At 32.4% G+C, this 15,543-nt stretch overlaps 1 protein-coding gene across 2 annotated transcripts in view; it reads left to right on the forward strand.

The window, feature by feature from the left end:
• LOC114334605 (uncharacterized) overlaps positions 1 to 15,290 on the forward strand; it is a 348,910-nt gene extending 333,620 nt beyond the window's left edge. For both annotated transcript variants that reach the window (XM_050654383.1, XM_050654377.1), the window contains exons 10-13: positions 3,209 to 3,348; positions 9,778 to 10,004; positions 12,068 to 12,257; positions 12,347 to 15,290. In XM_050654383.1, the coding sequence (XP_050510340.1) occupies positions 3,209 to 3,348; positions 9,778 to 10,004; positions 12,068 to 12,257; positions 12,347 to 12,498 (709 nt within the window). In that variant the 3' untranslated portion in view covers positions 12,499 to 15,290. The remainder of the gene's footprint in view (positions 1 to 3,208; positions 3,349 to 9,777; positions 10,005 to 12,067; positions 12,258 to 12,346) is intronic.
• Positions 15,291 to 15,543: the final 253 nt, after the last annotated feature.

A 15,543-nucleotide genomic window follows, 5' to 3' on the forward strand; every position in this document is an offset into this window, starting at 1 on the left:
AATTTGAGGCTTTTCATTTGATGAAAGTGACGCATGATGCATCGATTCATGATGCAAAGTACTCAGAAGAACAACATTTTTATTATTTTTAGGATTATTGTCAACAACATTGGTATCTTGCGTGAAGCAAAAAAGATAAGCTATGAACTCCTTCATTCGCGATTTTTGCTGAAAGCTCCGGTTTATTTTACTTATAATCCCCGGCATTGTATCTACTTTTTTTTAGAAGAAATTGTCCTAAATTTTACGATGTAAAAAAGTTATTACACGTAATATGGTGGCCTTCCAAATCACTACTCAGATCACACATCGCACGCATTCCTGTATAGATCTGCAATTCCAGAGCATAAGAAGTTTTACTGTTCATAATTACATAAAATCTAAACTTTTGTGACATATTTCGTTGGTTGCTTAGAATGTAGAGGAAAGGCTGCAAATATGGGCTGGTCTTGTAATATGGGCTAGGTGGGTTTCACAGCTATTCGTTGCAGATCTCTACATTTTGACTATTGCAAACGGTATTTGACGAAGTTAAACTATCACCGTAGCGATGGCGCCACTGTGGTAGATATTTCCTAGTTTATAATCATTGTTTGTCGGTTGGTGTGAGTGTCAAAACTTTTTCGGGTAAGTTGATAAATTCCAGTATTTAAAAATAAACACGAATTTTAAAAAAACATCTGTGTCACGTTGAAGCTCTATTATTAGTCTTTGATATATGCTAATGAGTTTTCTTCAAATTGTCTGCTTTTAGACATAACTTCTTTTGTTGTGCAAAGCAAGCGTGTTGACAATATGGGCTAGTGGCCCATATTTAGAACAATGTAGCAATGTAGGCAAAACGAAGTAGGAAAAGGCAAAGAAAAACGGAAAGGAAAAGAAATAAAAAAAGGAAAACGTAAGCAGGTTACCAAAGTCACAAAGGACCAAAAAAAGAAATCGGGTTCTAGTAGCGAGGATGAGGAGGAATATGTGCCTGCAGATGATGAGAGCGATTACAATGAGTTTCCTTCTACACAGCCTCCACAAGACGCAGCTGACGTAACGTGTATGTTTTGCGAAGCTCTTTTTTCAGAGGATAATCTTGGTGAAATATCGGTCAAGTGCTTCATGTGTCATTTTTGGGCACATAACGAGTGCGCTGGGGCCGAAAAAGAAGAATACCTATGTGTGTGACTTTTGCAAATAGTTTTAGCCTATGAGTTATTTAATGGACTTTTTGTATTTTAGATATTAAAATATATTTGTCACATATTTATCTCACTTTACACAAATTTAAGACACATTTTTCGGGGTAGCCCATATTTAGGATCATTATTCAAACGGCGCAAAAGTACAATTTTTCATTATTTGTACATTTAAAACAGTTGTATATTTTTTAATCAATTTGGACTTTGGGCAGGTTATAAGTAACTAAATGTAGGTATTGTTACGTACCTTTGGAAATAAATATAATTTTTATTCTTTTTTTACAAAGAAAAACAAAATGGGTAGCCCATATTTGCATCCTTTCCTCTACCATTTGAAAGGAGAGCGGCCTCTAAAGGCAACTAGTTGCTTATTGACGGTAACATTTTCATCAGGGTTAAAAAATTTTGGTACATTTTCTACCTATGTTTCATAAATTTCACGGATTGCAGCAAGTTTATCAAAACGTCTCCTATCTTGTCCAGTAGTTTTGTTCTCAAAACGTATTACTTGAAAACTTTTTGTAAAAATCAAGCGACATTTTTGATTGAAATATACTACGACCCGTTTCTTCATTCCATAAACTTTAAGTTGATTCACCATGGAACTTATAAACTCGAGCTAAAAATAAAAGACCAATGTATGCTTGGAAACCAACTTTATTCATGTCTTTCCAGTTGATTCCAAAGACATTGTGTCCGTCCATGTTGGTCATATTTATAATTTGGTTTGCAACATCGTCCAGCTATACTACAGTTTATTTTACAAGTTCTAGCTTGCAGAAACCTGTTTTTATTTACAGACGTATCCGGCTGACAAACACACAGGTACTGCCAATATAGAATTAGAATACTGCCAACTAAACACACATACACAGGCAATTTTTAAAGGTTTAAATACGCGGGTCATATTGACCCGAACGTACCCTAGGTAACAATTTCATTTTTATCAAAAAAATCAGAAAGTTAATTGTTTATCTCATATGCAATTGAAAGACCTCATATTAGGTAACAAAGTCACCAAACACCAAATCGTTACGCCGCGTAATAATTTGTAAAATAAGAAATAAATTATTTTTTGGGTCAAATAGACCCGAACAGGACAGCAGGGTTAATGGTCTCATTTGTGGTCGCAGAAGTTTGAAAACTCTTTTCAAGTAAATGTTGAATGGGTTGCATATGTGAGTTCATTTTAAATGAAGTAAAAGAAATACGTACTCACAATCATTTATTTATCACTTAGACGACCGGTTTCGATCTCTACAATATTCAGATCATCTTCAGGTCAGCGCTACAAGTGATTAAATAATGATGCCGTTGCAAGGGATGATTTGTAAAGTCATCAGTAACATGATTTCAAGTCCCAATAATGCTAGCAGGATAATCAGGTCAATAAGGACTGGATGGGCGGACATACTGCGTAGGTTAACACATAAATTAAACGGGATAGTTCTTGAGGGTGGAGAGATAATGTTAAACAAAAGAAAAAGAAAGAAAGAAAGAAAGAAAGAAAGAAAACCAACAATTCTTTGTAAGATATTTTGTTTGTAAGTTAGAATAAGAGAAGATGTTAAATTGAAATTTAAAAGTGTAACGGAATTAGGGTTTATTTTTATTTTAATTTATTACACGGATAAACTATTAATTTTATTGTTATGTTTTATTAGTTGTGAAAAAGACAACGTTTGGATAGAACTGTTAATAAATGCAGATGGAGTGTTAATGCATAACCGGAGTGAATAACATGTGAATACCTCACAGTTCGTGTTTTTGTATAATTATAACAGATTTTTTTTTATTTATCTGATATAAAACTCATGTGTCTCATTTTCCGTCTTAATCAGATAACCATTATTTTTGTTATAAAGCTACATTAATTAAATTAACTTTTTTCTCTATTCCCTGTATTATAATCACCTTGTCGGTACCACTAAATTTCCATTTGACTTTTATCTAACCATGCCTCCGCATTTATCACAATTGTCGAAGATTTATTTGAGCAATTTAATTTTAAATTTCAGGGATCCGGAGATGATAAGTATCACTTCCGCCCCAGAGGCCCCACCACCAAGGATCCGCATCTTGGACAGCCGCCAAAGAGAAGTCGAAACAGTCAGGATCGGAGATAAACTTACCTTCAGGATCGAAATTCCAGAAGATAGTAAGTATATCATCAATTGTGTTTGACTTATATAAAGAAAGGTCAATCTTAGAAATTGAAATTTATTTAAAATGTACAGGGATATTCACTATATTTTGACCCCCTTGTAAACTGCTTTATTTACAGAACTAGAAAAAAATGTAAAATACAAAAGTTATTCGATTTTTAAATTATGATTTTTTGACATATTATAAAATATATCGTACAAGTGACGTCATCCATCTGGGCGTGATGACGTAATCGACTAATTTTTTAAATGAGAATAGGGGTCGTGTGCTACCTCATTTGAAAGGTTATTTAATTCTCTATTCAGTAATACAAACATTAAGATAATTATACGAAGCAAGTTTTCAATCCTAATAGCAAATAATTAATATTGAAAAATATCAAAAATCACTAAAAGATTTTTAAATTGAAAACTTACTGGTACATCCCCATGTATACGCCTCCAAGACTTCTACAATTTGCAAGTCATATGGATGCTGCAGTAAAGACGATAGGGAAGGAATTCTAAACCTTGCAATTCAAATCCCCCGTCTGCAGCCGGCTAGGAACTGAAAGATGCACCATAGTTACTCTACTGAATAATACGAAAATAAAATAATAAAAATGTGTACCATTTTTATTCGGCGGAAGGAAAAACAATCTTACTTTTTAATTAGAATAAGGAGTGCAGCCAGTCCCTTTAACTGCAGTTTTCTGCTCTTATTGGAGCGTCATCAGAAGGAACGTAGGCACTGTTCTCCTTAATCCAATCAAACTGCATCGAAAGGTTTTCCCAAATATTGCAGCCAAAGTGATGGTAATGGGTGGCTAGCGCCATCTGGCCGTAAAAATACGAAGCAAGTTTTCAATCCTAATAGCAAATAATTAATATTGAAAAATATCAAAAATCACTAAAAGATTTTTAAATTGAAAACTTACTGGTACATCCCCAATTGTAGAAGTCTTGGAGGCGTATACATGGGGATGTACCAGTAAGTTTTCAATTTAAAAATCTTTTAGTGATTTTTGATATTTTTCAATATTAATTATTTGCTATTAGGATTGAAAACTTGCTTCGTATTTTTACGGCCAGATGGCGCTAGCCACCCATTACCATCACTTTGGCTGCAATATTTGGGAAAACCTTTCGATGCAGTTTGATTGGATTAAGGAGAACAGTGCCTACGTTCCTTCTGATGACGCTCCAATAAGAGCAGAAAACTGCAGTTAAAGGGACTGGCTGCACTCCTTATTCTAATTAAAAAGTAAGATTGTTTTTCCTTCGTATTGCAGCCGAATAAAAATGGTACACATTTTTATTATTTTATTAAGATAATTATTTATATAGGGTGTCCAAAAAAAAATTTTTAATTAAATTAATTGACTAAAAGAAGAATGTATGTAATTTATTTAATTCAAAATATCTTCTACTGCTGTTGGAAAACAGAAATAAAAGTTTATTGCACAAATGAACATTGCTTTTTGCTTAAATTCAATGTTCAAACTGCCAAGAGGGAGCGGGGTGGCAGCTTGAACATTGAATTTAAGTGAAAAGTAATGTTTATTTGTTCAATAAACATTTCTCTATACATTCTTCTTTTTGTGTCAATTAATTTAATTAAAAAAAAATTTTTGAACACCCTGTATAATAATTCTGTTAATGTTTATATTACTGAATGGGGAATTGAATAACCTTTGAAATGAGCTTGCACACGACCCCTATAGCCCAATAAATGACCGTTTTGGAGTGTAATTTCCAGGGGCAACTCCGAATTGCATGAAAATTTGGATTTAGGTTTTACTTACCCTCCACTTCAAAGTTGAATTTGTGCAGTTGGTTGCTTTTACTTGGGGGGTGACATTTACCCCTTCTCGGAGGGTGAAAAACGCGTGTTTAAAATAAGGCCGGAAATGGATAAATTGACTTATTTTAAGCACCTTTTGTTCTATAAAGTTTTTTACGTAAGTCAATACTGTTCGAGTTATTCGCGATTTAAAATGTTGACTTTTCGACAAAAAAACTACGTTTTCAGACCGTTTTTCCCAAATAACTGAAAAAGTAAATATTTTACCGAAAAAAATATTTTTATCAAAAGTGTAGCCTATAAAAACCGAAGAAAAATGGTGTATCAGTTCAGTCTACAAATTGAGTAGAAGCAAAGTTGTAGCTTAGTAAAAAAGCTTATTATTTGTTTTTTACAAAAGTTTACAGCATCAAAAATAAACGAGTTACACTGAAAAAAAGTTGGCCCCTTTTTTTGGTAAAAGAATCGTGAAAACCTCCCTCTATTTAGCACCCTAATTGAAATTAATCGTTTGGCTTTACCATCTATTTTAACTGTATGTGTATTGTTTATACGATCTGTAAGCTTGATTGATTTGAAGTGCTTACTTTTAAAAACATTTGGTTTTATAGTAAAAAATAATTTCTAAAAATTTTTGAAAAATTTCATTTTTTCAAAATAACTTAAAAAGTATTAGTGATAAGAAAAATCTTAAAGAATAAAAAAATGTAGGTTTTCTATTATAAATATGCTAGTTTCATTTTGTTTCTCCGTAAGACAAAAATTGGTTAAGCTATGGCTGTTCAAAATTTGCATACACTCGTAATTAGTGACCCATTCAAGTTTTCTCAATTATAACCCTTTCAAAAATAAACACTTTAAACCGGTGAGACTGACAGATCATATAAAAAATAGATAGTTAAGTAAAGTGTTTGTAAAGCGGTAGCGATTAATTTCATTTGGGGAGATAAACAAGGCGAGATTTTCATGATTTTCTACAAAAAAAAAAGAGGGCCAACTTTATTTTGAGCGTAACTCGCTTATTTTTAATGCTAAAACTTTTGTTAACAATTAAAACAAAGCTTTTTATAAACACTTTAAAAAGTTTAAAAGGGTTTTTCCCGAAAATTGCTTAATATTTCGGTGATTTCACCTTTAAATATTTTCTATTTGGAATTAGACGAATAAGAACGTATTTTTCATGAGCTACAACTTTGTTTTTATTTGATTGATAGACTTTACCGATACACCATTTTTTTGGGTTTTTTATAGGCTACACTTTTACTAAGGATATTTTTTTCGATAAAATATTTATTTTTTGAGTTATTTGCGAAAAACCGTCTGAAAACATAGTTTTTTTGTCGAAAAATCAACATTTTCAATGGCAAATAACTCGAAAAGTATCGACTTACGTAAAAAACTCTATATAACAAAAGTTGCTTAAAATTATTAAATTTATCCATTTCCAGTCTTATCTTGAACGTATGTTTTTTCACCCCCGAGAAGGGGTGACTGTCACCCCCCAAGTAAAAACAACTAACGGCACAATTTCAACTTTGAAGTGGAGGGTAAGTAGAACCTAAATCCAAATTTTCATGCAATTCGGAGTTGCCCCTGAAAATTACACGGTATCGCCGAATTTCCCGTTCATTTACTGGGCTACTATTCTCATTTTAAAAAATAGTCGATTACGTTATCACGCCCAGATGGATGACGTCAGTAGTACGATACATATTATGTCAAAAAATCATAATTTAAAAATCAAATAACTTTTGTATTTTACATTTTTTTTCTAGTTCTGTAAATAAAGCAGTTTAGAAGGGGGTCAAAATATAGAGAATAACCCTGCACGTATGTATATGCATTATTTACAAACTTGAATATTTTCTTATTTTCACAACTTTTAAACAAAGCATTAAATGAAACAATAAACGTATCAAATTTTAGCAGTTGGATGCATCACAATTAAACTTTTTCATACAATTTGTAAGAGCCCTAGGCAACTTTGTGAACAGAAGTGATGATGACGAAATGAAAATTGCATTATTGAACAAGAGAAATACATTTTGCAAAATGTATTTCAAAGTGATGAAAAATGATAAATGAAAATGAGTTCAATTTCGCCAGTCGGGGATTTTTGAGGTCGCTAATCACGAGTATCACGTTGACGATGGTCTCCAAGTCACCTGGTGCCCAGGATGAGCAACGTTTCCTGGAGTTTTATGGAAATTGGATGCAAAATCAATGTAAACCGGTTACTCAGGGTTTTTGGGGTCCCTGAACACTAATATCACGTTGACGATAGTCTCCTAGGCACTTGCCCACATAACAATGATGTTCGCATCATGTTCTAAGCATATCCTGCCAACATTCGTCGAAGTATATCCTTTTTAGTATATGCGTAGTACAAGCATAGCATGTACCATGAAAAACATTCTAAATTTCATGTTCTTTGCATGTGCTTCGAAGAATATTCTTGCACCGAATATACTGAGCACATTCGTGTACGTAGTATCTCGGAATGTTCGTAAAAGTTTATTCTTAGAATATACCTTAATCGAATATTCTTAGTATATGCGTAAGTATATGCAAAAGTATATGCTTAACACATACTTGTATATACTTTTAAAATATCTTAAAAAGAATATACTGTATGTACCTATAGGAAGAAGAATTATGTTAGCCTATAGATTATCAACTTCGCGTTAAGAATAATTAATCAAATTTAGGTATTTTGGTAGGTACTACTGAACTATCTAATTCATAATTTTTTTTAAACCGTTTTAATTGTATGGTAAAAAAGTTTAAAACTTAATTCTATTGAAGAAAAATGAGAAATTCTCGTTTCGTTTTCAATTGAAATTAATACACCATTTTGATTTGAGTTTATACCATAAAAATATTTTTACCTATAATTTTCGGGAATCCGGAAACGGCCATTCATTGTTATTCTGACCCTTGCATTGCATATTTTATACCTGCACAAGGGAAGGGGGTAGGTAACAAAAAGGCAAAATATGAAAATAGTTTCCAGTACAGTTAAGGCATTTATGTCTACGCTATGAGGAAGAAGCGACTGTATTTCTAGCTACAAGGACTAAAACATTTTAAGAACATAAAAAGCAGCTTGAAAATAATAAATTCATATTGGTACTTCAATATTTCCTAAATACCTAGTAAGTAAAAGTATGTATAATGTATATAGATACCTATAAATTTTAGTAATTTACATACATATTATATTATATATTTGGCTATTATATAATTATATAAGCAGCATTTTTATTTTGATGTGCACATAATAACTAAATATATTACTTATATTTTATATATAGGCTACTTACCCATATAATATTTATTATACATAGGTACCTATATAACTAAAGTTTATACATTTTATACTTACTTTTTACGTAATATTGTAGAATGCAATAACTATACATTCTCATATGCAATTAGAATATGTAAATATAATATATTAGTAGAACCTAGGATGAGATTGGGTGATGTTGAAAACATACTTCTGAGAAATATAGCACATCCTTGGAATATTCTTCCCATATACTAAAAATATGTGCGATAGTACATTCTAAGTATATACATAGAAGGTATATAGCACTTCCTTGGAATATTCTTCCCATATACTAAAAATATGTGCCCTAATACATTCTAAGTATGTAACTAGAAGGTATATAGCACTTCCTTGGAATATTCTTCCCATATACTTAAAATATGTGCGATAGTACATTCTAAGTATATAAATAGAAGGTTTATAGCACCTCCTTAGAATCTTCTAAAAAGTATGTTCTTGGTATATACTGAAAAGAAGTGCGGTAGTACATTCTAAGTATATACATAGAACGTTTAAGTACTGTAATGTAGTATATACTCAGTATATGCTCTGCACATTCGCAATGGTAATTACGCATATTCTAAGTATATACTTTTTCTGAAAAGTATGTTCTATGAATCTACTAAGAACATGAAATTGTTATGTGGGTGGTTTCCAAGATGGGCTTTGTCTCGTGGAGTTTTATGGAAATTGAATACAAAATCAATGCAAACTCGTTACTCTGGGTTTTTGAGGTTACCTACTAAATACTAATATTATGGCATTATGGTCTCCCAGTCATCTGGTGCCCAGGAGGCGACTCTTCTACAGTAGTTTTATGGAAATTCGATATAAAATCAGTTGACCTTGCTATCAAGTGCCTCGGAGATTATCGAAGATATTATGGTATTTACCTTCAGCGTCTCCAAAAACCTTCGGATAACGAGTTTGCAGTGGTTTTACATCATTTTCCTATAAAATTCCAGTAGACGAGGCCATCCTGGTCTTCAGGTGGCCCGGAGACTATCACCGACATGACATTCGTAATCACCGTCCCCAAAAACTCCCATGTAATGAGTTTACACTAATTTTGTATCAAATTTCCACAAAACTCCAGAAGACGAGGCCCGTTATGAGCCCCAGTTGTCTCCGAGACTATCGCTACCATAATATTCGTTATAAGCTTCCCCAAAAAAACCCCATGTAATGAGTATGCACTGATGTGCTAATTCTTATTAAACTTATTTACTCGGCAATATTTTTGAAGAACTATCTACTTTATAAGTGCAAATTGAAGCCATATTGAATAATTATTACTCTCATTTCTAGCTCCTTATGGTATATTTGCAAGAAGCTGCGTAGCTATGGCTAAGGATTCAAAGAGCACGTTCCAAATTATCGATGATGAGGGTTGCCCAGTTGACGCTACTATTTTCCCCGCCTTCACTCCAGATGGTACCGCCTTACAGTCCGTATACGAAGCCTTCAGATTTACTGAATCATATGGAGTCATCTTCCAGTGCAACGTGAAGTACTGTCTTGGACCTTGCGAGCCGGTAAGCATAAAACATTTGATATTTGTAAACGTTTAACCTTCTCACCGCTCTCGGAACATACAAGTCCCAACAGATATTGATAAGAACTGTAGGGTCTTGATGCTTCTTTTATTACTCTATTAATTATATAATAGTCATCATCATCATGCAGCCTCTTCCGTCCACTGCTGGACATATGTCTCTTCCATTTTTCGCCAATATCAACGGTTATGTGTCTTGTTGCCATTTCTTGGATATTCGTTTAATGTCGTCCATTCAGAGTGTTGGTGGTCGTCTTCTGTTGCGTTTTTCTTCTCTTGGGCGCCAGTCAAATAGTTTTCTGGTTCATCTTGAGTCTTTTAGTCTCGCTATGTGATCTGTCCAATTCCATTTCAGCTTGGCTGTACGTTCGACGACATCAGTGATACCTGTTCTTTTCGTTAGGTCTTGGTTCCTTATTTTGTCTTTTTTTGTCACGCCGAGAATCGATCTTTCCATGCGTCTTTGTGTCACTCGCTTTTTTATTGCTGTTTTTCTTTGTGAGCGTGAGGGTATCTGCTCCGTATGTCCTACTAGGAACAACTCATTGGTCAAATGTCTTCCGTTTGATAGCTATCGGGATGTTGCTCTTAAAGATGTCTCTTAGTGAACCATATGCCGCCCAAGCAGCAAGTGCTATTCGTCGTTGAAAATCACAGGTCTGATTATTATTGCTTATTCTGATTTCATGACCGAGATATATGCACTTTTCTATCAATTCTACAACTTCATTTTGGATGATTAGGTGTTCGCTGGGAACTAAATTTGGTCTTACTGATGTTCATCATCTTGTTTTAGAACTATTGTTGAACATACGTTTTCTAATTCTTGTAGCATTTGTTGTACTTCACCCAGATTTTCGGTAATAAGTACTTTATCAGCGGCAAAACGCAGATGATTGAGCATTTCCCCATCTGTTTTTATTCCTCTATTTTCCACTTTAGCATTTTAAAGGCATATTCGAGGACCTGTCTCACACCTGACTTGATATGAATTTATTTGGTGGTATTACACGAATTGTGGCGTTTTGGTACAATGTTTGTGCTAACTTTGTAAACCGGTAGTCTATTCCACTATTGTTCAGAGCAGTTATAACGCTGCCTAATTCTATGGCGTTGAAGGCTTTTTGAAAGTCTACGAAGATAATTACCAGTGATCTGTTATATCTGTTTTATGTATAATAGTAATCTATTCTAATTACTTAACCTCCATATCTGCCATGAGACATCATGCTTCCAGTCCATTGTCATCGTATAGGGCTTTTCATCGATTGTCATTTGTTTCGAGCTTCTGTCACATGTTGTATAATATGTGTATAATATTAATATACACGGATTATACGACATATGACAGATGCTCGAAACAAATGACTGTGAATGAAAAGCCCTATTGCCAACCAACATTACTTAAAGTGATGCAAGTGATCTATGATCATGTCATAAATATTCTGTCTCATGAGATATTTCCCTCAAAATAAAATAAAGACAAAACAAAACTTAGAAGATTGAACCAAGAGTAAAAATATTCTCAAATAAAGACTAATAATAGTCAGTACTTCTTCTTGTTGCAGTACCGTCTCCTATCGGAGGTTGGCTAACATCACAGCAATCTTAACTTTGTTGGTTGCAGCTCTGAACAATTATATTGAACTGCACCCGTACCACTCCCTTAAATTTCGCAACCAGGAAATACTCCTACGTCTCATATTTCTCTTTCCTGAGATTTTTCCTTGAATTATGAGTCTTAACAGGGAGTACTTTACCCCGCTCATTATATGGCCTAGATATTCCAATTTTCTCGTTTGTATGGTTTTTATGACTTCACACTCCTTCCCCATCTTCAGCAAAACATCTTGATTTGTTACTCTCTCTGCCCATGGTATTTTCCACATTCTCCTCTAGCACAATATCTCGAATGCCTTAATGTTTTTGATGTTTATCTTTTTCAGTGTCCAAGCTTCCATGCCGTACAGCCCAACGGAGAAAACATAGCACCTTAAATGCACCTTTACTGTACTAAAGACTAATAAGTTTTTTTCATTGTAGGCTGTCTGTGAATGGGGCAGAGAATCGCTAGAATCATGGGGCAGAAAGAAGAGAAGCATTGGCAACCAAACTGATGACGAAAAGGAAGAGGATATGACTCTTAGCCAAGAAATTCTTGTACTAGACTTTGGTGATGAGAAACAATCAGAATTCCTTAAAAGCGAGCTCTCCAGTGCAGAATTTGGTAAAGGTAAGTCAAAAGTAAATTTTTGAATTGATGAAAACAATATTTAATAATAAAATATACAAATCTTTAATCCTATCTTATGTTATTTTTAGATAAAACAGTAACAATCATCGAACCTTGTCCAACGAAGACATCCGTCCTAGCTCTAGGAGTCACCTGCGCCTTATTAGTCTTACTCTACATCAGCACCCTATTCTGTTATTACATGAAGAAATGGCTCAACCCTAGCAAACACCTCGCCTGAGAACGCCCTCTAAAAAGACTCTGTGGTGCTTAGAGATTATCATGTATACCGAAAGAATATTACAGAAAAATGTAGGAGAATCAGCCAGTTCACTAGTAAATAAAAAACATTGGCTGGTTCTCATATGTTGCCAAGTACATAGGGCTGTCCGCTCTTATGAAGGGATCTGAATCCCATTGACTTTAGTAATATGACTTTGGTAGGTCAAAAATGACATATTTTGACTAAAAAATGTTTCTTTTTTAAAAAGAATATACGAACTTATGGTGTCACATTGCAATAAAGAAGAAATCTAGTCAATAAAAAATACATATTTTTTAAAAATATAATTTTAAACAAAATTTAAATAGGTATAAATAATACAAAGTTTTTGATCAATATATTGGCTTCTTTGCATTCGTTAAATTAGTAATTTTGCTATTGAGAATCATTTTTTATGTCAAAATAAGACATTTTTTATGACATAGATATTTGTCGCAATAATCTAATATTAAGTAACTCAATTTTCGGGATGGTGAAGGGTCTGGTGAAGGGAGCTTTGTACATCTGTGATATACAGGGTAACTCAAAAATCGGAGTGAGGGAAGCAGTGCAATAGATAAAAGTAATAGAAATTGTCTAGACAGCCAGAGACTTGGTGCATTAGGTGTTTTTTTTTAATAATTATATTGTTACAATAATATGAAATTTTTTAAAATTTTACTAATAAAACTTTAAAATATATTTATATTCACATTCGTACCCAGGTAACCAAATAACATTTACAAAACGTTGAAAAGACGTCATAATTATCACCAAACCACTTCAGTTTATCACGTTTTTTCGACGTCGAAAGTCACGTGAATATCTCCCACCATAACTGACGTCATTTTTATCACGTTTTAAATACGTGATATCAAAAACGTAGTTTTATGTCGTTTTTTTAGATTATTTTTCATTTTATGGTTTTAAAACTACACAATAATAATTATTCGTATGGGCATTATTGTTATTGCAATTTTTCATTTAACTATTTTAAATTTAGCTTATAGGCTAAAAGTAAAACCAAATGGAAAACTTTATAAAATGCATAGAATTACAATACCCTCAATGCAACGTTATAGAATTTTCACTTTTTAAATAGGTAGGTATACTTACTGTGTCGAAACTGAAACACCATAAAAACTAATAAATAATTTATTAACAAATTATCCAGCATAATATCTTGATTTAACGCTGTCCGTTAAATCAAAGAGAATCGTTAACAACACATAATAATTAGTTCATTAACAGAAAATAAACACCAAAACATAACCTCACACAGTTTTCAAGAAGAATCATTGCATTAAACTAACTCACTTGAGAAAAACGAATAAAAATCTCTTAATTAACACGTTTCTTCAACTAAATATCTAAATGAAAAGTCCTATTTTACCACACAAAGCACGTATACAATAAATGAAAAATGTCTTATGACAATTTAAGCTATACACGAAATTGTCTGGAGTCAATATACAACATTAAACATTATAAGCATTAACTCTTTAAGCTCCTCCCATTTTTGTGACGTCAGACTTGGGCTGTCTGAAATGAAAACGTGTTTTTAAACGTATTTGAACGTCATTAAGCTTACGTATTTAAAATCACCTACAAAAGAAGTTTATACGACGTAATGTTCAAACACGTGTATATATTCAACCAAAAACTGACGTTTCCTCGACGTTATTGACGTCACTTGGTTGCCTGGGTAGTCTCTTACTATATAGTTGACTTCATCTAATTTTGTGAGGAAGGACAAATTTAATGACAAATCATAAATTTCGTATACATAGAAAAATGAAAATTAGAAAAGGCCAAAGTAACAAAAACAAAGTTCTGAGATATTCTACAAAAACAATACATTATCAGTGCAGCCATAATTTGATTGTTTATATACCTAATAAATTCTTTAAAAGATATAATGGCATTTATATTGTTGTAACAATAGTAAAGAATCTTAAAAAGTCATCCATTTATTGAGAATTATAAAAATTATATAAAGTCATTTTTGAGTAGCCTGGTATAAGGACTGCTACATTTTGCCGTTACAGAAACATTTTTGGCGCATGATCTTTTCAAAAATAGATAATAGATCTTTATAACCATATAGTTAATACTAAAATATAAAAAAAGAAAAAACAAAGGTTCTTTTCCTTGTTTTTTATTTTTTAATATTTTTTGGAATAGTTTGAATTGTATTCAGCAATATACGTAAATTAAAAAGACATAAATATCAGAAATAAAAATTAATTTGAGGCAGCGTAATAAAAAGATATTGAGTTTTTCTTTCTTTTTAATAAGAAGAATACATAAAAATTTTATGGATCTTATCTGGTACTTCTTATTTGCCAATAGGCAACTACAAAAAATATCTGAATTTATTACCTAATAACAAGAAAATAAAAAGAAAAGTTAGGAAATTTTCGAAGATTTATTTAATTTAAACAAAAATTTTTACAGTAATATTGGGGAGATTAAAGATAATATATATAATACATTGATTATATGGTTATTAACTTCAAAAATAGGATCGTTTTGTACTGGTTGCTTTGTTGTTAGACCAAATTTTGTAACGGTGAGATTTCAATTTTGTTCACTTTTTTTCTATTCCTTGTGATTTTTCTCTTAGATTATTTATTTATTGATGAATTAGTGTCTTCTTGTACATAACTGAATTTATTTAGATTTTTTTTATTTATATTACAATTTTTATGTAATAGTACCTACATGCCTTAATATTTTTAATGAAATAAATACTCAGATACTTTTTTTAACTACGTTATTTTTCCATTACATTCCAAAATAACAAAAAGATACATAAGATAAAAAAGTCATATCAAGAAACGAAGAATCATTTATTGACTAAAAAAAATTAAAAAAAAATACAGGACCCTTTGTAAATGGTATATTTAAAAGACCCCAATAAGGGTTACATCACAAAACAAAACGTTTTCGGATTAACAAGTAATCCATCATTAGTGTTAAGCCAATAGCATGCATGCGTGAGCCACCATAAAGTTATGGGTA

This window comes from Diabrotica virgifera, chromosome 1 (genome assembly GCF_917563875.1).
Source record: "Diabrotica virgifera virgifera chromosome 1, PGI_DIABVI_V3a".
Lineage (NCBI taxonomy): Eukaryota > Metazoa > Arthropoda > Insecta > Coleoptera > Chrysomelidae > Diabrotica > Diabrotica virgifera.